Genomic DNA, 24,628 nt, shown 5'->3' on the forward strand with positions numbered 1-24,628 from the left:
AGTTGATGGTGGTGGTGTTATTGGTGGTGGTGTTATTGTTGGTGATGTTATTGATGTAGTTGTTGGTGGTGTTGTAGTTGGTGGTAGTGTTATTGGTGGTGGTGGTGTGTTTGGTGTTGTAGTTGATGGTTGTGGTGTTATTGTTGGTGGTGTTATTGGTGTAGTTATTGGTGGTGCTATTGGTGTTTGGTGGTGTTGTAGTTGGTGGTGGTGGTGTTATTAGTGGCGGTGGTGTTATTGTTGGTGGTGTTATTGGTTTAGTTGTTGGTGGTGTTGTAGTTGATGGCGGTGGTGTTATTGGTGGTGTTGTTGTTGGTGTTTGGTGGTGTTGTAGTTGATGGTGGTGGTGTTATTGGTGTAGTTGTTGGTGGTGTTGTAGTTGATGGTGGTGGTGTTATTGGTGGTGGTGGTGTTGTTGGTGGTTGGTGGTGTTGTAGTTGATGTTGGTGGTGGTGGTGTTGTTGTTGATGGTGGTGGTGTTATTGGTGGTGGTGTTATTGTTGGTGATGTTATTGATGTAGTTGTTGGTGGTGTTGTAGTTGGTGGTAGTGTTATTGGTGGTGGTGGTGTTGTTGGTGTTTGGTGTTGTAGTTGATGGTTGTGGTGTTATTGTTGGTGGTGTTATTGGTGTAGTTATTGGTGGTGCTATTGGTGTTTGGTGGTGTTGTAGTTGGTGGTGGTGGTGTTATTAGTGGCGGTGGTGTTATTGTTGGTGGTGTTATTGGTTTAGTTGTTGGTGGTGTTGTAGTTGATGGCGGTGGTGTTATTGGTGGTGTTGTTGTTGGTGTTTGGTGGTGTTGTAGTTGATGGTGGTGGTGTTATTGGTGTAGTTGTTGGTGGTGTTGTAGTTGATGGTGGTGGTGTTATTGGTGGTGGTGGTGTTGTTGGTGTTTGGTGGTGTTGTAGTTGATATTGGTGGTGTTGTTGGTGGTGGTGTTATTGGTGTAGTTGTTGGTGGTGTTGTAGTTGATGGTGGTGGTGTTATTGGTGTAGTTGGTGGTGGTGTTGTAGTTGATGGTGGTGGTGTTATTGGTGGTGGTGGTGTTGTTGGTGTTTGGTGGTGTTGTAGTTGATATTGGTGGTGTTGTTGGTGGTGGTGTTATTGGTGGTGGTGGTGTTGTTGGTGTTTGGTGGTGTTGTAGTTGATATTGGTGGTGTTGTAGTTGATGGTGTTGTTGTTGTTGTTGGTGGTGGTGTTTGTGTTGTTTAGCCTGCAGGTAAAACTGTAGCCCACTGAAGGGAAATCTACTAACAGCATAGAGCTAATAGGTTCTCCGTCTCCCATTCTGAGATTTCACCTTTTCCTGTCTGTATTCATGCACATACTTTTTCTGTTTGTCCTCTTTTTGATCCAGCCCTCTTTTGAGTCATTCAGGACACAACCTTTTTAAGGGTACACTTTAATGTTCTTAACAGGACATTTTATTTCACTCTAAAAGTCAGGACATATTTTGTCAGTCGGGACTCTCGCATTCCCCCGCGTCCCGCATGAGGTCTCTGGCATTATTAGGCCGGCAGAAATGTGAAACGCATGTAGTAAATGTCTGGGAATATATACGAGGCCTGCTGTCCTTAAACCTCACAGCCTTCACTCAGCTTGCTCACTGCTGATGCGGGGAAGCTGTGCGGCAAGGGGCGAGGCGAAGCGTTCACACCGGTGTCCACAGCACATTTAAAGGTTTAAAGGCAGGAGCGGGTCACTGACGTGGCACTCTCACCCGCCGGCTCTCAGCCAGCCAGTGGCTGACGGGTGTGGGGTGTGGGGTGTGGGGTGTGTGCACCTGTGGGGCTGTGGGGAGAGAATAAAGGACGGAGGGACGCAGACGGCAGAGATGGATGGATGGAGGGAGGGAAGGAGGTGAGGGGAGGGTTCGGCACTTGTGAAATTTATTTGGGTATCGCAGTTTTACGCTGGTTACCGTTGGATTTACAGGTCGGAATGGAATGTGAGCCAACGAAAGGGCTTTGATCCTTCCACCAGGTTGGGTCTTTATAGGAGGGAGCCAGTACGCAGAACGCAGCAGGGCATTCTTTATAAGGTTGTGAGGAACCCCACTGCAGAACCCAGAAATCATAAAAATGTGAGACGACAATGAAGCTAGGGGACTATGGGATGGTCATTGGATATCATCTGGGGAGGTTGAATTAAATGGGATGCTGATGCTTCACAGTCTCAGTTTAAATGTAGGCTAATTCATTCGTCAACTCCCAAAACCCTGAATTAATCTGTTCTCTTCTATCGTACATGTCATTACCTGTAAATTCATCATGACGTGTGCATCTTTGCTGACCTTTGTGTACTGACCTGTGTCTGGTCTCCTCTTCTCCAGAGGCGCAGGCTGCTGCAGGAGCTTGGAGACCAGCGCATCCCCTACCTCGGGCCCTCAGACCATGGCTTCCAACAGCTGGTGAGTCAGTCAGTCAGGCTGGTCCAGAGTCCAGACCACTGTTGACCTTCTGTCATCCCACTGCCTTTGGTACTAGTCCAGACCTTCTGTCATCCCACTGCCATTGGTACTAGTCCAGACCTTCTGTCATCCCACTGCCATTGGTACTAGTCCAGACCTTCTGTCATCCCACTGCCATTGGTACTAGTCCAGACCTTCTGTCATCCCATTGCCATTGGTACTAGTCCAGACTTTCTGTCATCCCACTGCCTTTGGTACTAGGCCAAACCTTCTGTCATCCCATTGCCATTGGTACTAGTCCAGACCTTCTGTCATCCCACTGCCTTTGGTACTAGGCCAAACCTTCTGTCATCCCATTGCCATTGGTACTAGTCCAGACCTTCTGTCATCCCACTGCCTTTGGTACTAGTCCAGACCTCTGTCATCCCACTGCCTTTGGTACTAGTCCAGACCTTCTGTCATCTCACTGCCTTTGGTACTAGTCCAGACCTTCTGTCATCCCACTGCCTTTGGTACTAGTCCAGACCTTCTGTCATCCCACTGCCTTTGGTACTTGTCCAGACCTTCTGTCATCCCACTGCCTTTGGTACTTGTCCAGACCTTCTGTCATCCCACTGCCTTTGGTACTAGTCCAGACCTTCTGTCATCCCACTGCCTTTGGTACTAGTCCAGACCTCTGTCATCCCACTGCCTTTGGTACTAGTCCAGACCTTCTGTCATCCCACTGCCTTTGGTACTAGTCCAGACTTTCTGTCATCCCACTGCCTTTGGTACTAGTCCAGACCTTCTGTCATCCCACTGCCATTGGTACTAGTCCAGACCTTCTGTCATCCCATTGCCATTGGTACTAGTCCAGACCTTCTGTCATCCCACTGCCTTTGGTACTAGTCCAGACCTTCTGTCATCCCACTGCCTTTGGTACTAGTCCAGACCTTCTGTCATCCCACTGCCTTTGGTACTAGTCCAGACCTTCTGTCATCCCACTGCCATTGGTACTAGTCCAGACCTTCTGTCATCCCATTGCCTTTGGTACTAGTCCAGACCTTCTGTCATCCCATTGCCTTTGGTACTAGTCCAGACCTTCTGTCATCCCATTGCCTTTGGTACTAGTCCAGACCTTCTGTCATCCCACTGGAGACAGAGGACTTAGCACTTGGAAAGATACTTAGCTCATAGGCAGAACCATAGAATTAGAAGGAACAATGGCTAGTTATACAATATTTATGTTGGCTGTTTGGTCTGTGTACTTGTTCTCCATCAATTGTTTCTGGAGACAGAGATCACTTAACTCATAGCAGGCAGAACAACAGCTAATTGATCTGTGTTTGTCTGTGTTCCAGTGGGAGACTAGCTACTCTGGCCTGGCTCTGCGGCGGTCCTGCTCCCTGCCTGAGGAGCTCCATGGTCGGGTGGAGGCTGCTCTGCTCACCCTGCGGCAGAGGGGCTGTTTCCTGAGGGACCTGGTGAAGGTGAGGGACCGAGACGTCTTCACCGCCGTGTCCCGGGTGCTGCTGGGTCAGCCAGGAACCACCTACCGCTACCTGGACACGCGGCTCTTCACCATCCCCTGGCACACAGACGAGCAGAGAGGGACCTGCTGCGACCCAGACCTCAGTGCTGCCTGCAAAGCACTCTGGGAGCTCAACTGCTTCTTCTGCTCTGATGTCGGAGACAGGAAGGAGGGAGATGTTTTCAAGCAGTGCAGGAAAGAGTTGGTTGGTGCTATAGAGTCTAAACCCAGTGTAGAAGGAGACACGGAGTCTAAAGATAGCGAGGAGTCCAAACCCAGTGACGATGGAGGAGACTCGGAGTCCAAGCAGAGTGAGGAGGGAGAGACTGAGTCAAAGCACAGCGACGATTGGGACATAGAGTCAAAACACAGTGAAGAGGAAGGCCCATCGTCCAAACAGGATGCAGCATGGGAGTCAAGACACAGCGACGAGATGGGAGACATGAAGACTAAACAAACTGAATTGGGGAGTCCAACGGGGTCAAAACAACACAGTGAGGGAAAACACACAGGCTGGAAGCACAGGCCAGCTGGCAGCACAGAGACAGAGACCACAGGCCTAGGCCCTCAGGAGAAGCCTGTGGCTGAGCTAAAACACAGTCTCTCTGGGTACCACATTGAAGATGAGGAGGATGACGACCAGCAGAGTGGCCAGGGATGCTCTAACTTCAACCCTGCTAAGACATCCTGTCCTGGCCCGGCCCAGTTCAACGTCACCCTGCTCAACTACATGGACCCAGCAGCTATGAGCCAGCTGAAAGAAGAGCCGTATTATGGGATGGGCAAGATGGCTGTGGGCTGGCACCATGATGAAAACCTGGTCAGCCTATCTCCTGTGGCCGTCTACAGCTACAGCTGTCATGACAACGACAAAGGTGAGGGTCAAAGGTCATACAGTATAGTTGTTGTATATCACTGTCAGTAGTGGTGGATCCCTGTCAAACTAGACCCAAACTTCCTCAAAAACACCCTTCAGTCTCACTTGTTATCCCATTTTTATCACTCCACCCACTACCCCTTAGAAGTAGCTATTTTCTTCTCCACTGTGATGTCATTTTGAGCTACTATCTCTATCAGATGCAGCTAACAGCTAACGTTGTGTATGTGGCCCTACAGCAGCTCACTTCCAACAGCTATACAGCATTTATCTCAGACACGGCCTCCAGTGAGCCAGCCATCAGATCTATCAGCCTGATAGTGTCAGGGCATTATCAAATGTCATCACGGGCTGCCTCTGTTCTGTTCTGACAGGCTGGGATGCCTTATCGCTAGCAGGGCCAGGGAGTGAGGGAAGATCATCAACACACACTCTCTGGGACACATTCAGGGGCTAAACACATGCTGAACGGCACACTACAAAACTCCAACAACTCGCCCAGCCTTATCGCTCAACGATCTGATCTAAGTAATTTCCTCCAGAAATGATCAATGTGTAATTATCTGATATGGAATAATGAGTGTCTGCTTTGATTGCTGGTTCTAGACTGTACAGCAGTATTGAGGCAGTGTTTAGCCTAGATGTTCTATTATAGTGGGTCTCGGCCTGATTTTATAGGGCTGATATGAGTGTATCATTTTTGATGGAGTTCATTCATTGATTGATCGATCATGATCATATTTTTAAATCAAATATGTACTCTGTTTTACTATCAAGGTGCACGATCCCCTTTTCACATGGCAATACAGTTCACAACCATATCTCAGCCGCCTTTGCAGCGGGCCGACATCATTTCAGAGGGATTGGCTAAACAGAACCATCTGCCGTAGAGTAGAAGACTGTGGAGATGATTTGTTCTGACCCATCTGACCCTTGACCCCTGGGAACGCTGGCTTCAAACAGCACAGGACCGACCGGCCGGGGCTGTAGTCTAGGCAGACTGTTCTATCTGCAGCTGTGCCTTTCCTTTGTAGGCCAAACTGACCCCATAGCACCAGACTTCACAGGCAAACCTGACAAAAGTTTAGCAGCACTGCTCGCTGACCCCGCTGTGCATTACTCAAGAAATGCTATGTTCACTTTGGGCCAGATCGTTCTGAATTCTCCCAGAACCACAGAGATGGAATTGTTACCATGCGGAATGTTGTTTTTTTACGAGGGGGCCCATGTTTTTTACATTGTTCTCGGCTGCGCCACGGACAAAGCCCCTCTCTCTCAACTCAATAATTGAGCTGTTTTGCATCCCACAGTCTGGTACGTACAGTAACCAGTAACCATCTAAGCATGTTTATTTGCACGTCACCTGTCTTTCTTTGACACGCTTACTTTTCATGTCAGGTCTGGGAGAAGTCTAGTATTTGTCTCTTTTTCCCAAGGCTCTGTCTCTGGTGTTTCAGAATGGTTTTATTTAGGGTCACCCAGCTGCTCTGATCCGGAGGTATCTGGCTTGGCGGCGGAGTGTTTTCCGGCTGGAAAGACCACAATGCTCTTTACTCCAGCTCCAACACCATTCCCATCCTGGGTCCTTTAGGAGCAGTGTCATTAACAGCTCTCTCAGAAAGCACTGGCTGGAAATTAAGTTACTATTTATCCTCTGCTGAGCAAAGGAAAAGGCCTGATTTGCCGTGGGGCTAAGAGAGGCCCAGGAAGACTTTAGTATTGATTTATGCTGAAGGGTGTGGACCTAACAGGGGCTGGGTAGATCTCGTTTTCTCATCGTGCCTTGGATGGAGGACAGACAGGGAGAGGCTCAGAGACTGGCTATGGGAGGAGAATAGTCCCCACTACCCTGTCTGTCTGCTGCCCCTACACACACTAGCTAACTAACATCAAATACTTTCATTAAAAAGGCTGTCCTCTTGTACAGAAACTGTGATGAAGACACAAGTTGTACTGAGAGATAATGTAACAATATGCCCTGTCTCCTATTGTATATTTGGTTCTGATCTGACTGACCTAAGTGGTGGGATTGTTTGTGTTTAGCAGGTGTGAGCTCGGAGGAGGGTCCTGCAGAGAAGGGCTGCTGGAGGATTGGTCTAAAGGTGGCCTGGGACATCCACACCCCTGGATTGACCCTCCCACTGCAGTCCGGAGACTGCTACTACCTGAGAGGTACTAGAGCATGCACACCACTCCTTCTACATGACATCTCTAGTCTGTGTGAGATTTACACTTGATGTTCTAGTGTGTTTGGTTTACTGTGTCCCTACTGACCCATAGAAGCAGGATGCTCTCTAGACTCTCTCTTTTTCTACCTCTCTTTTCTGTTTTTTTTTCTCTCTCTCTCTCCTTCCCTCTCTCTCTCTTTTATCTATCTCTCTATTTCTCACTCTCTCATCATTGTGTTAGTCTGAACCCAACCCGACCAGAAGCCCTGTTCTGTTCTGTTCCGTTTGTAGCTCGGACTCTGGCCTGCTTGTGTGTCTGTAACCCTAAGGTTCCATGTAATTGCATGCATTAGAGAGGTTAAGAAAACCAAATGTTATTTTGTGAAGTCCTGTGACCCGGTGCTGTGGCAGCGGTGCTGGTGGTGTCTCTATGGAGTGGAGAGGACAGGCAGCGGGCCATGAGGGTGTAAATCAGACCTTAATGCTGATGGCTACAGCAGATGCCTTCCCCTTTCATCTCCGCCTGCTGGGTCGGGCTGCTCTTAGCTTCTACAATACAGGACAAGGCTACACGGCTATTATTGGCTACCACTAGCTTCCCCATCACAGCAGCACGCCATGTCCCACACTGTGTATGGGTTAGGACCTCCAAGACATCATTGTGTGTATTTGTCTGGGATCGTTGGTGAAATATGACTGCATCATTTTTTTGGACACGTACGAACAGACACACACACACACACAAAGACACAGGCGAGAACATGCAGGAACAGACTCATATTCTACCTCAAAACATGTTGATTTGAGTAGAAACCATGAGTTGGAGTGACCTCATGGGACATAACCCAGACAGGATGAGATTTGTAACTTTCAATCCAGGCATGATACCAGAGTGATGGGCTGCTCTAGAAACGCCATTGTAATTGGACCTGACTGAACTGGATCAATGGGGATTTATGTTCCAGTTTGGAAGATCCCTACAGGATAACTATGGTACTGTAGCAGCTCACACAGTCAGTCTGTCTCACTCCTACACACCTGGATCAGGTGCACAGTACAGTCGCTTACTACTGTAATCAACCAAGACTACATTCAAGAAACTAGTCCACTTAGTATTTCATTGGAGGTTTTAGCATGCCTCAACAAGGGACAGAAATAAAAGCTAGCTTTGTGATGCCTGTTGACTAGTGGCTTTGTGGTGTTTTTTAACATTTTATTATAATTTTTGTTGTAGTTTTTGCCCCTTTTTCTCCCCAATTTCGTGATATCCAGTTGGTAGTTACAGTCTTGTCCCATCGCTGCAACTCCCGTACGGACTCGGACAGGTGAAGGTCCAGAGCCATTTGTCCTCCGAAACACGACCCTGCCAAGCCACACTGCTTCTTGATACACTGCTCGCTTAATCTTGTAACCAGCCGGACCAATGTGTTGGAGGAAACACCGTACAGCTGGCGACCGAAGTCAGCGTGCATGCGCCCGGCACGACACAAGGAGTCACTAGAGAGCAATGGGACAAGGACATCCCAGACGGCCAAACCATCCCCTAATCCGGACGATGCTGGGCCAATTGTGTGCCGCCTCATGGGTATCCCGGTCGCTGCCAGCTGCAACACAGCCCGGGTTGGAACCTGGGTCTGTAGCCTCTGGCTTTGTGGTGTTTTGATAAGGAACAGGCCCGTGTACCATCACGGACACCATCATTCCTTTTTAGCAATGTTAGTCAGTGACTCAACCTCTGAACTGTTAATGTTGTGTGTGTCTGTGTGTGTAATATGTGTGTGCAAATTTAATCAGCTGTTATTTCCACCCAAATGGAATTTCAGTGGTTTAAAAAGAACAATACAAGTCTGACACCGAGCCTGTTGGGTAATAAGATTTCCAGCTCCCAACTCACGAGGGACCTGAGAAAGAGTTGACCCAATATATTTAAAAGCCTGCTGCTTCCTGGAAAAAAGAAGGGGACAAGTGGCAACAGATGAGGGGGTAGAGAAAGAAAGATAAATATTTATTACAGAAATCGAGTTTGTCCCCCCAGTGCCATCAGACTGTGGAGGACCAGATTGATGGAGATAATTTATTATTGGATATAAACTGTTTTAAAGACGGGAGTCATTCCCCCCAGAGACCTAATCCTTCACAATCTCATCAGAGGATAACACAGAACAGTGGGGGAACTTGTTTTGTTTGTCATGCTCTTTTTCAGTTTTTTCCCTCACTACCTCATAATAATATCTATCTTCCTAAAGCACTTCACTGTTTGACTTTCAAATCAAAGGCATTAGCCAGCCACACTGCTCAAGGCGGGGTGTAAATATGCACGTGCTGTGATTGACAGCTCTGTAATGGCTAAATTAATGATTTTTATGTGGAGCAAATAATAACAGAGCTGGGCGACATCTAAACACACAAACAAGCTCGTGGACTGACGGGACTGATACACTAGAAACAGCAGTTGGGATCGGATCAGGATCTTTGTTTATTGGATAAATGTTTGTTGATATGAGACCTCCATCATGAGGGATTGAATGAGATCTGACAGCGTTTGTTGATATGAGACCTCCATCATGAGGGATTGAATGAGATCTGACAGTGTTTGTTGATATGAGACCTTCATCATGAGGGATTGAATGAGATCTGACATCGTTTGTTGATATGAGACCTCCATCATGAGGGATTGAATGAGATCTGACAGCGTTTGTTGATATGAGACCTCCATCATGAGGGATTGAATGAGATCTGACAGCGTTTGTTGATATGAGACCTCCTTCATGAGGAATGAGATCGGACAGCGTTTGTTGATATGAGACCTCCATCATGAGGAATGAGATCGGACAGTGTTTGTTGATATGAGACCTCCATCATGAGGGATTGAATGAGATCTGACAGTGTTTGTTGATATGAGACCTCCATCATGAGGAATGAGATCTGACAGTGTTTGTTGATATGAGACCTCCTTCATGAGGAATGAGATCTGACAGTGTTTGTTGATATGAGACCTCCATCATGAGGGATTGAATGAGATCTGACAGTGTTTGTTGATATGAGACCTCCATCATGAGGGATTGAATGAGATCTGACAGCGTTTGTTGATATGAGACCTCCATCATGAGGGATTGAATGAGATCTGACAGCGTTTGTTGATATGAGACCTCCTTCATGAGGAATGAGATCGGACAGCGTTTGTTGATATGAGACCTCCATCATGAGGAATGAGATCGGACAGCGTTTGTTGATATGAGACCTCCTTCATGAGGAATGAGATCGGACAGCGTTTGTTGATATGAGACCTCCATCATGAGGAATGAGATCGGACAGCGTTTGTTGATATGAGACCTCCATCATGAGGAATGAGATCGGACAGCGTTTGTTGATATGAGACCTCCATCATGAGGAATGAGATCGGACAGTGTTTGTTGATATGAGACCTCCATCATGAGGGATTGAATGAGATCTGACAGCGTTTGTTGATATGAGACCTCCTTCATGAGGAATGAGATCGGACAGCGTTTGTTGATATGAGACCTCCATCATGAGGAATGAGATCGGACAGTGTTTGTTGATATGAGACCTCCATCATGAGGGATTGAATGAGATCTGACAGTGTTTGTTGATATGAGACCTCCATCATGAGGAATGAGATCTGACAGTGTTTGTTGATATGATACCTCCTTCATGAGGAATGAGATCTGACAGTGTTTGTTGATATGAGACCTCCATCATGAGGGATTGAATGAGATCTGACAGTGTTTGTTGATATGAGACCTCCATCATGAGGGATTGAATGAGATCTGACAGCGTTTGTTGATATGAGACCTCCATCATGAGGAATGAGATCGGACAGTGTTTGTTGATATGAGACCTCCATCATGAGGGATTGAATGAGATCTGACAGCGTTTGTTGATATGAGACCTCCATCATGAGGGATTGAATGAGATCTGACAGCGTTTGTTGATATGAGACCTCGTTCATGATGAATGAGATCGGACAGCATTTGTTGATATGAGACCTCCATCATGAGGAATGAGATCGGACAGTGTTTGTTGATATGAGACCTCCATCATGAGGGATTGAATGAGATCTGACAGCGTTTGTTGATATGAGACCTTCATCATGAGGGATGGAATGAGATCTGACAGTGTTTGTTGATATGAGACCTCCATCATGAGGGAATGAGATCTGACAGTGTTTGTTGATATGAGACCTCCATCATGAGGGATTGAATGAGATCTGACAGTGTTTGTTGATATGAGACCTCCATCATGAGGGATTGAATGAGATCTGACAGCGTTTGTTGATATGAGACCTCCATCATGAGGGATTGAATGAGATCTGACAGCGTTTGTTGATATGAGACCTCCATCATGAGGAATGAGATCGGACAGTGTTTGTTGATATGAGACCTCCATCATGAGGGATTGAATGAGATCTGACAGCGTTTGTTGATATGAGACCTCCATCATGAGGGATTGAATGAGATCTGACAGCGTTTGTTGATATGAGACCTCGTTCATGATGAATGAGATCGGACAGCATTTGTTGATATGAGACCTCCATCATGAGGAATGAGATCGGACAGTGTTTGTTGATATGAGACCTCCATCAAGAGGGATTGAATGAGATCTGACAGCGTTTGTTGATATGAGACCTTCATCATGAGGGATGGAATGAGATCTGACAGTGTTTGTTGATATGAGACCTCCATCATGAGGAATGAGATCTGACAGTGTTTGTTGATATGAGACCTCCATCATGAGGGATTGAATGAGATCTGACAGTGTTTGTTGATATGAGACCTCCATCATGAGGGATTGAATGAGATCTGACAGCGTTTGTTGATATGAGACCTCCATCATGAGGAATGAGATCGGACAGTGTTTGTTGATATGAGACCTCCATCATGAGGGATTGAATGAGATCTGACAGCGTTTGTTGATAGAGACCTCCATCATGAGGGATTGAATGAGATCTGACAGCGTTTGTTGATATGAGACCTCCTTCCTGAGGAATGAGATCGGACAGCGTTTGTTGATATGAGACCTCCATCATGAGGAATGAGATCGGACAGTGTTTGTTGATATGAGACCTCCATCATGAGGGATTGAATGAGATCTGACAGTGTTTGTTGATATGAGACCTCCATCATGAGGAATGAGATCTGACAGTGTTTGTTGATATGAGACCTTCATCATGAGGGATTGAATGAGATCTGACAGTGTTTGTTGATATGAGACCTCCATCATGATGGATTGAATGAGATCTGACAGCGTTTGTTGATATGAGACCTCCATCATGAGGGATTGAATGAGATCTGACAGTGTTTGTTGATATGAGACCTTCATCATGAGGGATTGAATGAGATCTGACAGCGTTTGTTGATATGAGACCTCCATCATGAGGGATTGAATGAGATCTGACAGCGTTTGTTGATATGAGACCTCCATCATGAGGGATTGAATGAGATCTGACAGTGTTTGTTGATATGAGACCTCCATCATGAGGAATGAGATCTGACAGTGTTTGTTGATACGAGACCTCCATCATGAGGGATTGAATGATATCTGACAGTGTTTGTTGATATGAGACCTCCATCATGAGGAATGAGATCTGACAGTGTTTGTTGATATGAGACCTTCATCATGAGGGATTGAATGAGATCTGACAGTGTTTGTTGATATGAGACCTCCATCATGAGGGATTGAATGAGATCTGACAGCGTTTGTTGATATGAGACCTCCATCATGAGGGATTGAATGAGATCTGACAGTGTTTGTTGATATGAGACCTTCATCATGAGGGATTGAATGAGATCTGACAGCGTTTGTTGATATGAGACCTCCATCATGAGGAATGAGATCTGACAGTGTTTGTTGATATGAGACCTCCTTCATGAGGAATAAGATCTGACAGTGTTTGTTGATTTGAGACCTCCTTCATGAGGAATGAGATCTGACAGCGTTTGTTGATATGAGACCTCCATCATGAGGGATTGAATGAGATCTGACAGTGTTTGTTGATATGAGACCTCCATCATGAGGGATTGAATAAGATCTGACAGCGTTTGTTGATAGAGACCTCCATCATGAGGGATTGAATGAGATCTGACAGCGTTTGTTGATATGAGACCTCCTTCATGAGGAATGAGATCTGACAGCGTTTGTTGATATGAGACCTCCTTCATGAGGAATGAGATCTGACAGTGTTTGTTGATATGAGACCTCCTTCATGAGGAATGAGATCTGACAGCGTTTGTTGATATGAGACCTCCATCATGAGGGATTGAATGAGATCTGACAGTGTTTGTTGATATGAGACCTCCATCATGAGGGATTGCATGAGATCTGACAGCGTTTGTTGATAGAGACCTCCATCATGAGGGATTGAATGAGATCTGACAGCGTTTGTTGATATGAGACCTCCTTCATGAGGAATGAGATCTGACAGCGTTTGTTGATATGAGACCTCCATCATGAGGAATGAGATCGGACAGTGTTTGTTGATATGAGACCTCCATCATGAGGGATTGAATGAGATCTGACAGCGTTTGTTGATATGAGACCTTCATCATGAGGGATTGAATGAGATCTGACAGTGTTTGTTGATATGAGACCTCCATCATGAGGAATGAGATCTGACAGTGTTTGTTGATATGAGACCTCCATCATGAGGGATTGAATGAGATCTGACAGTGTTTGTTGATTTGAGACCTCCATCATGAGGAATGAGATCTGACAGTGTTTGTTGATATGAGACCTTCATCATGAGGGATTGAATGAGATCTGACAGTGTTTGTTGATATGAGACCTCCATCATGAGGGATTGAATGAGATCTGACAGCGTTTGTTGATATGAGACCTCCATCATGAGGAATGAGATCTGACAGTGTTTGTTGATATGAGACCTTCATCATGAGGGATTGAATGAGATCTGACAGCGTTTGTTGATATGAGACCTCCATCATGAGGAATGAGATCTGACAGTGTTTGTTGATATGAGACCTCCTTCATGAGGAATGAGATCTGACAGTGTTTGTTGATTTGAGACCTCCTTCATGAGGAATGAGATCTGACAGCGTTTGTTGATATGAGACCTCCATCATGAGGGATTGAATGAGATCTGACAGTGTTTGTTGATATGAGACCTCCATCATGAGGGATTGAATAAGATCTGACAGCGTTTGTTGATAGAGACCTCCATCATGAGGGATTGAATGAGATCTGACAGCGTTTGTTGATATGAGACCTCCTTCATGAGGAATGAGATCTGACAGCGTTTGTTGATATGAGACCTCCTTCATGAGGAATGAGATCTGACAGTGTTTGTTGATATGAGACCTCCTTCATGAGGAATGAGATCTGACAGCGTTTGTTGATATGAGACCTCCATCATGAGGGATTGAATGAGATCTGACAGTGTTTGTTGATATGAGACCTCCATCATGAGGGATTGAATGAGATCTGACAGCGTTTGTTGATAGAGACCTCCATCATGAGGGATTGAATGAGATCTGACAGCGTTTGTTGATATGAGACCTCCTTCATGAGGAATGAGATCTGACAGCGTTTGTTGATATGAGACCTCCATCATGAGGAATGAGATCTGACAGTGTTTGTTGATATGAGACCTCCATCATGAGGGATTGAATGAGATCTGACAGCGTTTGTTGATATGAGACCTTCATCATGAGGGATTGAATGAGATCTGACAGTGTTTGTTGATATGAGACCTCCATCATGAGGAATGAGATCTGACAGTGTTTGTTGATATGAGACCTCCATCATGAGGGATTGAATGAGATCTGACAGTGTTTGTTGATTTGAGACCTCCATCATGAGGAATGAGATCTGACAGTGTTTGTTGATATGAGACCTCCATCATGAGGGATTGAATGAGATCTGACAGTGTTTGTTGATATGAGACCTCCATCATGAGGGATTGAATGAGATCTGACAGCGTTTGTTGATATGAGACCTCCATCATGAGGGATTGAATGAGATCTGACAGCGTTTGTTGATATGAGACCTCCATCATGAGGGATTGAATGAGATCTGACAGCGTTTGTTGATATGAGACCTCCATCATGAGGGATTGAATGAGATCTGACAGCGTTTGTTGATATGAGACCTCCATCATGAGGGATTGAATGAGATCTGACAGTGTTTGTTGATATGAGACCTCCATCATGAGGAATGAGATCGGACAGTGTTTGTTGATATGAGTCCTCCATCATGAGGGATTGAATGAGATCTGACAGTGTTTGTTGATATGAGACCTCCATCATGAGGAATGAGATCTGACAGTGTTTGTTGATATGAGACCTCCTTCATGAGGAATGAGATCTGACAGTGTTTGTTGATATGAGACCTCCATCATGAGGGATTGAATGAGATCTGACAGTGTTTGTTGATATGAGACCTCCATCATGAGGGATTGAATGAGATCTGACAGCGTTTGTTGATATGAGACCTCCATCATGAGGAATGAGATCGGACAGTGTTTGTTGATATGAGACCTCCATCATGAGGGATTGAATGAGATCTGACAGCGTTTGTTGATAGAGACCTCCATCATGAGGGATTGAATGAGATCTGACAGCGTTTGTTGATATGAGACCTCCTTCATGAGGAATGAGATCGGACAGCGTTTGTTGATATGAGACCTCCATCATGAGGAATGAGATCGGACAGTGTTTGTTGATATGAGACCTCCATCATGAGGGATTGAATGAGATCTGACAGTGTTTGTTGATATGAGACCTCCATCATGAGGAATGAGATCTGACAGTGTTTGTTGATGTGAGACCTTCATCATGAGGGATTGAATGAGATCTGACAGTGTTTGTTGATATGAGACCTCCATCATGAGGGATTGAATGAGATCTGACAGCGTTTGTTGATATGAGACCTCCATCATGAGGGATTGAATGAGATCTGACAGTGTTTGTTGATATGAGACCTTCATCATGAGGGATTGAATGAGATCTGACAGCGTTTGTTGATATGAGACCTCCATCATGAGGGGATTGAATGAGATCTGACAGCGTTTGTTGATATGAGACCTCCATCATGAGGGATTGAATGAGATCTGACAGTGTTTGTTGATATGAGACCTCCATCATGAGGAATGAGATCTGACAGTGTTTGTTGATACGAGACCTCCATCATGAGGGATTGAATGATATCTGACTGTGTTTGTTGATATGAGACCTCCATCATGAGGAATGAGATCTGACAGTGTTTGTTGATATGAGACCTCCATCATGAGGGATTGAATGAGATCTGACAGTGTTTGTTGATATGAGACCTCCATCATGAGGGATTGAATGAGATCTGACAGCGTTTGTTGATATGAGACCTCCATCATGAGGGATTGAATGAGATCTGACAGTGTTTGTTGATATGAGACCTCCATCATGAGGGATTGAATGAGATCTGACAGCGTTTGTTGATATGAGACCTCCATCATGAGGAATGAGATCTGACAGTGTTTGTTGATATGAGACCTCCTTCATGAGGAATGAGATCTGACAGTGTTTGTTGATATGAGACCTCCTTCATGAGGAATGAGATCTGACAGCGTTTGTTGATATGAGACCTCCATCATGAGGGATTGAATGAGATCTGACAGTGTTTGTTGATATGAGACCTCCATCATGAGGGATTGAATGAGATCTGACAGCGTTTGTTGATAGAGACCTCCATCATGAGGGATTGAATGAGATCTGACAGCGTTTGTTGATATGAGACCTCCTTCATGAGGAATGAGATCTGACAGCGTTTGTTGATATGAGACCTCCTTCATGAGGAATGAGATCTGACAGTGTTTGTTGATATGAGACCTCCTTCATGAGGAATGAGATCTGACAGCGTTTGTTGATATGAGACCTCCATCATGAGGGATTGAATGAGATCTGACAGTGTTTGTTGATATGAGACCTCCATCATGAGGGATTGAATGAGATCTGACAGCGTTTGTTGATATGAGACCTCCTTCATGAGGAATGAGATCTGACAGCGTTTGTTGATATGAGACCTCCATCATGAGGAATGAGATCGGACAGTGTTTGTTGATATGAGACCTCCATCATGAGGGATTGAATGAGATCTGACAGCGTTTGTTGATATGAGACCTCCATCATGAGGGATTGAATGAGATCTGACAGCGTTTGTTGATATGAGACCTCCATCATGAGGAATGAGATCGGACAGTGTTTGTTGATATGAGACCTCCATCATGAGGGGATTGAATGAGATCTGACAGCGTTTGTTGATATGAGACCTCCATCATGAGGGATTGAATGAGATCTGACAGCGTTTGTTGATATGAGACCTCCTTCATGAGGAATGAGATCGGACAGCGTTTGTTGATATGAGACCTCCATCATGAGGAATGAGATCGGACAGTGTTTGTTGATATGAGACCTCCATCATGAGGGATTGAATGAGATCTGACAGTGTTTGTTGATATGAGACCTCCATCATGAGGAATGAGATCTGACAGTGTTTGTTGATATGAGACCTCCATCATGAGGGATTGAATGAGATCTGACAGTGTTTGTTGATATGAGACCTCCATCATGATGGATTGAATGAGATCTGACAGCGTTTGTTGATATGAGACCTCCATCATGAGGGATTGAATGAGATCTGACAGTGTTTGTTGATATGAGACCTCCATCATGAGGGATTGAATGAGATCTGACAGCGTTTGTTGATATGAGACCTCCATCATGAGGGATTGAATGAGATCTGACAGCGTTTGTTGATATGAGACCTCCATCATGAGGGATTGAATGAGATCTGACAGTGTTTGTTGATATGAGACCTCCATCATGAGGAATGAGATCTGACAGTGTTTGTTGATACGAGACCTCCATCATGAGGGATTGAATGATATCTGACAGTGTTTGTTGATATGAGACCTCCATCATGAGGAATGAGATCTGACAGTGTTTGTTGATATGAGACCTCCATCATGAGGGATTGAATGAGATCTGACAGTGTTTGTTGATATGAGACCTCCATCATGAGGAATGAGATCTGACAGTGTTTGTTGATATGAGACCTCCTTCATGAGGAATGAGATCTGACAGTGTTTGTTGATATGAGACCTCCATCATGAGGGATTGAATGAGATCTGACAGTGTTTGTTGATATGAGACCTCCATCATGAGGGATTGAATGAGATCTGACAGCGTTTGTTGATATGAGACCTCCATCATGAGGAATGAGATCGGACAGTGTTTGTTGATATGAGACCTCCATCATGAGGGATTGAATGAGATCTGACAGCGTTTGTTGATATGAGACCTCCATCATGAGGGATTGAATGAGATCTGACAGCGTTTGTTGATATGAGACCTCCTTCATGAGGAATGAGATCGGACAGCGTTTGTTGATATGAGACCTCCATCATGAGGAATGAGATCGGACAGTGTTTGTTGATATGAGACCTCCATCATGAGGGATTGAATGAGATCTGACAGTGTTTGTTGATATGAGACCTCCATCATGAGGAATGAGATCTGACAGTGTTTGTTGATATGAGACCTCCATCATGAGGGATTGAATGAGATCTGACAGTGTTTGTTGATATGAGACCTCCATCATGATGGATTGAATGAGATCTGACAGCGTTTGTTGATATGAGACCTCCATCATGAGGGATTGAATGAGATCTGACAGTGTTTGTTGATATGAGACCTTCATCATGAGGGATTGAATGAGATCTGACAGCGTTTGTTGATATGAGACCTCCATCATGAGGGATTGAATGAGATCTGACAGCGTTTGTTGATATGAGACCTCCATCATGAGGGGATTGAATGAGATCTGACAGTGTTTGTTGATATGAGACCTCCATCATGAGGAATGAGATCTGACAGTGTTTGTTGATACGAGACCTCCATCATGAGGGATTGAATGATATCTGACAGTGTTTGTTGATATGAGACCTCCATCATGAGGAATGAGATCTGACAGTGTTTGTTGATATGAGACCTTCATCATGAGGGATTGAATGAGATCTGACAGTGTTTGTTGATATGAGACCTCCATCATGAGGGATTGAATGAGATCTGACAGCGTTTGTTGATATGAGACCTCCATCATGAGGGATTGAATGAGATCTGACAGTGTTTGTTGATATGAGACCTCCATCATGAGGGATTGAATGAGATCTGACAGCGTTTGTTGATATGAGACCTCCATCATGAGGAATGAGATCTGACAGTGTTTGTTGATATGAGACCTCCTTCATGAGGAATGAGATCTGACAGTGTTTGTTGATATGAGACCTCCTTCATGAGGAATGAGATCTGACAGCGTTTGTTGATATGAGACCTCCATCATGAGGGATTGAATGAGATCTGACAGTGTTTGTTGATATGAGACCTCCATCATGAGGGATTGAATGAGATCTGACAGCGTTTGTTGATAGAGACCTCCATCATGAGGGATTGAATGAGATCTGACAGCGTTTGTTGATATGAGACCTCCTTCATGAGGAATGAGATCTGACAGCGTTTGTTGATATGAGACCTCCTTCATGAGGAATGAGATCTGACAGTGTTTGTTGATATGAGACCTCCTTCATGAGGAATGAGATCTGACAGCGTTTGTTGATATGAGACCTCCATCATGAGGGATTGAATGAGATCTGACAGTGTTTGTTGATATGAGACCTCCATCATGAGGGATTGAATGAGATCTGACAGCGTTTGTTGATATGAGACCTCCTTCATGAGGAATGAGATCTGACAGCGTTTGTTGATATGAGACCTCCATCATGAGGAATGAGATCGGACAGTGTTTGTTGATATGAGACCTCCATCATGAGGGATTGAATGAGATCTGACAGCGTTTGTTGATATGAGACCTTCATCATGAGGGATTGAATGAGATCTGACAGCGTTTGTTGATATGAGACCTCCATCATGAGGAATGAGATCGGACAGTGTTTGTTGATATGAGACCTCCATCATGAGGGATTGAATGAGATCTGACAGCGTTTGTTGATAGAGACCTCCATCATGAGGGATTGAATGAGATCTGACAGCGTTTGTTGATATGAGACCTCCTTCATGAGGAATGAGATCTGACAGCGTTTGTTGATATGAGACCTCCATCATGAGGAATGAGATCTGACAGTGTTTGTTGATATGAGACCTCCATCATGAGGGATTGAATGAGATCTGACAGTGTTTGTTGATATGAGACCTCCATCATGAGGAATGAGATCTGACAGTGTTTGTTGATATGAGACCTTCATCATGAGGGATTGAATGAGATCTGACAGTGTTTGTTGATATGAGACCTCCATCATGATGGATTGAATGAGATCTGACAGCGTTTGTTGATATGAGACCTCCATCATGAGGGATTGAATGAGATCTGACAGTGTTTGTTGATATGAGACCTCCATCATGAGGGATTGAATGAGATCTGACAGCGTTTGTTGATATGAGACCTCCATCATGAGGGATTGAATGAGATCTGACAGCGTTTGTTGATATGAGACCTCCATCATGAGGGATTGAATGAGATCTGACAGTGTTTGTTGATATGAGACCTCCATCATGAGGAATGAGATCTGACAGTGTTTGTTGATACGAGACCTCCATCATGAGGGATTGAATGATATCTGACAGTGTTTGTTGATATGAGACCTCCATCATGAGGAATGAGATCTGACAGCGTTTGTTGATATGAGACCTCCATCATGAGGGATTGAATGAGATCTGACAGTGTTTGTTGATATGAGACCTCCATCATGAGGGATTGAATGAGATCTGACAGCGTTTGTTGATATGAGACCTCCATCATGAGGGATTGAATGAGATCTGACAGTGTTTGTTGATATGAGACCTTCATCATGAGGGATTGAATGAGATCTGACAGCGTTTGTTGATATGAGACCTCCATCATGAGGAATGAGATCTGACAGTGTTTGTTGATATGAGACCTCCTTCATGAGGAATGAGATCTGACAGTGTTTGTTGATATGAGACCTCCTTCATGAGGAATGAGATCTGACAGCGTTTGTTGATATGAGACCTCCATCATGAGGGATTGAATGAGATCTGACAGTGTTTGTTGATATGAGACCTCCATCATGAGGGATTGAATGAGATCTGACAGCGTTTGTTGATAGAGACCTCCATCATGAGGGATTGAATGAGATCTGACAGCGTTTGTTGATATGAGACCTCCTTCATGAGGAATGAGATCTGACAGCGTTTGTTGATATGAGACCTCCTTCATGAGGAATGAGATCTGACAGTGTTTGTTGATATGAGACCTCCTTCATGAGGAATGAGATCTGACAGCGTTTGTTGATATGAGACCTCCATCATGAGGGATTGAATGAGATCTGACAGTGTTTGTTGATATGAGACCTCCATCATGAGGGATTGAATGAGATCTGACAGCGTTTGTTGATATGAGACCTCCTTCATGAGGAATGAGATCTGACAGCGTTTGTTGATATGAGACCTCCATCATGAGGAATGAGATCGGACAGTGTTTGTTGATATGAGACCTCCATCATGAGGGATTGAATGAGATCTGACAGCGTTTGTTGATATGAGACCTCCATCATGAGGGATTGAATGAGATCTGACAGTGTTTGTTGATATGAGACCTCCATCATGAGGAATGAGATCTGACAGTGTTTGTTGATATGAGACCTCCATCATGAGGGATTGAATGAGATCTGACAGTGTTTGTTGATTTGAGACCTCCATCATGAGGAATGAGATCTGACAGTGTTTGTTGATATGAGACCTTCATCATGAGGGATTGAATGAGATCTGACAGTGTTTGTTGATATGAGACCTCCATCATGAGGGATTGAATGAGATCTGACAGCGTTTGTTGATATGAGACCTCCATCATGAGGGATTGAATGAGATCTGACAGTGTTTGTTGATATGAGACCTTCATCATGAGGGATTGAATGAGATCTGACAGCGTTTGTTGATATGAGACCTCCATCATGAGGGATTGAATGAGATCTGACAGCGTTTGTTGATATGAGACCTCCATCATGAGGGATTGAATGAGATCTGACAGTGTTTGTTGATATGAGACCTCCATCATGAGGAATGAGATCGGACAGTGTTTGTTGATATGAGTCCTCCATCATGAGGGATTGAATGAGATCTGACAGCATTTGTTGATATGAGACTTCCATCATGAGGGATTGAATGAGATCTGACAGTGTTTGTTGATATGAGACCTTCATCATGAGGGATTGAATGAGATCTGACAGCGTTTGTTGATATGAGACCTCCATCATGAGGGATTGAATGAGATCTGACAGCGTTTGTTGATATGAGACCTCCTTCATGAGGAATGAGATCGGACAGCGTTTGTTGATATGAGACCTCCATCATGAGGAATGAGATCGGACAGTGTTTGTTGATATGAGACCTCCATCATGAGGGATTGAATGAGATCTGACAGCGTTTGTTGATATGAGACCTCCATCATGAGGGATTGAATGAGATCTGACAGTGTTTGTTGATATGAGACCTCCATCATGAGGAATGAGATCGGACAGTGTTTGTTGATATGAGTCCTCCATCATGAGGGATTGAATGAGATCTGACAGTGTTTGTTGATATGAGACCTCCATCATGAGGAATGAGATCTGACAGTGTTTGTTGATATGAGACCTCCTTCATGAGGAATGAGATCTGACAGTGTTTGTTGATATGAGACCTCCATCATGAGGGATTGAATGAGATCTGACAGTGTTTGTTGATATGAGACCTCCATCATGAGGGATTGAATGAGATCTGACAGCGTTTGTTGATATGAGACCTCCATCATGAGGAATGAGATCGGACAGTGTTTGTTGATATGAGACCTCCATCATGAGGGATTGAATGAGATCTGACAGCGTTTGTTGATAGAGACCTCCATCATGAGGGATTGAATGAGATCTGACAGCGTTTGTTGATATGAGACCTCCTTCATGAGGAATGAGATCGGACAGCGTTTGTTGATATGAGACCTCCATCATGAGGAATGAGATCGGACAGTGTTTGTTGATATGAGACCTCCATCATGAGGGATTGAATGAGATCTGACAGTGTTTGTTGATATGAGACCTCCATCATGAGGAATGAGATCTGACAGTGTTTGTTGATATGAGACCTTCATCATGAGGGATTGAATGAGATCTGACAGTGTTTGTTGATATGAGACCTCCATCATGATGGATTGAATGAGATCTGACAGCGTTTGTTGATATGAGACCTCCATCATGAGGGATTGAATGAGATCTGACAGTGTTTGTTGATATGAGACCTCCATCATGAGGGATTGAATGAGATCTGACAGCGTTTGTTGATATGAGACCTCCATCATGAGGGATTGAATGAGATCTGACAGCGTTTGTTGATATGAGACCTCCATCATGAGGGATTGAATGAGATCTGACAGTGTTTGTTGATATGAGACCTCCATCATGAGGAATGAGATCTGACAGTGTTTGTTGATACGAGACCTCCATCATGAGGGATTGAATGATATCTGACAGTGTTTGTTGATATGAGACCTCCATCATGAGGAATGAGATCTGACAGTGTTTGTTGATATGAGACCTTCATCATGAGGGATTGAATGAGATCTGACAGCGTTTGTTGATATGAGACCTCCATCATGAGGGATTGAATGAGATCTGACAGCGTTTGTTGATATGAGACCTCCATCATGAGGGATTGAATGAGATCTGACAGTGTTTGTTGATATGAGACCTCCATCATGAGGAATGAGATCTGACAGTGTTTGTTGATACGAGACCTCCATCATGAGGGATTGAATGATATCTGACAGTGTTTGTTGATATGAGACCTCCATCATGAGGAATGAGATCTGACAGTGTTTGTTGATATGAGACCTTCATCATGAGGGATTGAATGAGATCTGACAGTGTTTGTTGATACGAGACCTCCATCATGAGGATTGAATGAGATCTGACAGTGTTTGTTGATATGAGACCTCCATCATGAGGGATTGAATGAGATCTGACAGCGTTTGTTGATATGAGACCTCCATCATGAGGGATTGAATGAGATCTGACAGTGTTTGTTGATATGAGACCTCCATCATGAGGGATTGAATGAGATCTGACAGCGTTTGTTGATATGAGACCTCCATCATGAGGAATGAGATCTGACAGTGTTTGTTGATATGAGACCTCCTTCATGAGGAATGAGATCTGACAGTGTTTGTTGATATGAGACCTCCTTCATGAGGAATGAGATCTGACAGCGTTTGTTGATATGAGACCTCCTTCATGAGGAATGAGATCTGACAGTGTTTGTTGATATGAGACCTCCTTCATGAGGAATGAGATCTGACAGCGTTTGTTGATATGAGACCTCCATCATGAGGGATTGAATGAGATCTGACAGTGTTTGTTGATATGAGACCTCCATCATGAGGGATTGAATGAGATCTGACAGCGTTTGTTGATATGAGACCTCCTTCATGAGGAATGAGATCTGACAGCGTTTGTTGATATGAGACCTCCATCATGAGGAATGAGATCGGACAGTGTTTGTTGATATGAGACCTCCATCATGAGGGATTGAATGAGATCTGACAGCGTTTGTTGATATGAGACCTTCATCATGAGGGATTGAATGAGATCTGACAG

The 24,628-nt window shown here is 44.5% G+C and overlaps 1 protein-coding gene across 5 annotated transcripts in view; it reads left to right on the forward strand.

Moving 5' to 3' along the window:
• LOC106587595 (FTO alpha-ketoglutarate dependent dioxygenase) overlaps positions 1-24,628 on the forward strand; it is a 193,888-nt gene that overhangs the window by 21,229 nt on the left and 148,031 nt on the right. For 4 of the 5 annotated variants that reach the window (XR_006762132.1, XR_006762133.1, XM_045708004.1 and 1 more), the window contains exons 2-4: positions 2,331-2,408; positions 3,749-4,793; positions 6,839-6,967. Coding sequence is in view for 3 of the 5 variants with exons in the window: in XM_045708004.1 (XP_045563960.1) it covers positions 2,331-2,408; positions 3,749-4,793; positions 6,839-6,967 (1,252 nt within the window). In the remaining 2 variants the exon portion in view is untranslated. The remainder of the gene's footprint in view (positions 1-2,330; positions 2,409-3,748; positions 4,794-6,838; positions 6,968-24,628) is intronic. The other variant, XM_014176157.2, reaches the window with a different exon arrangement.

This window comes from Salmo salar, chromosome ssa26, assembly GCF_905237065.1.
Source record: "Salmo salar chromosome ssa26, Ssal_v3.1, whole genome shotgun sequence".
NCBI lineage: Eukaryota > Metazoa > Chordata > Actinopteri > Salmoniformes > Salmonidae > Salmo > Salmo salar.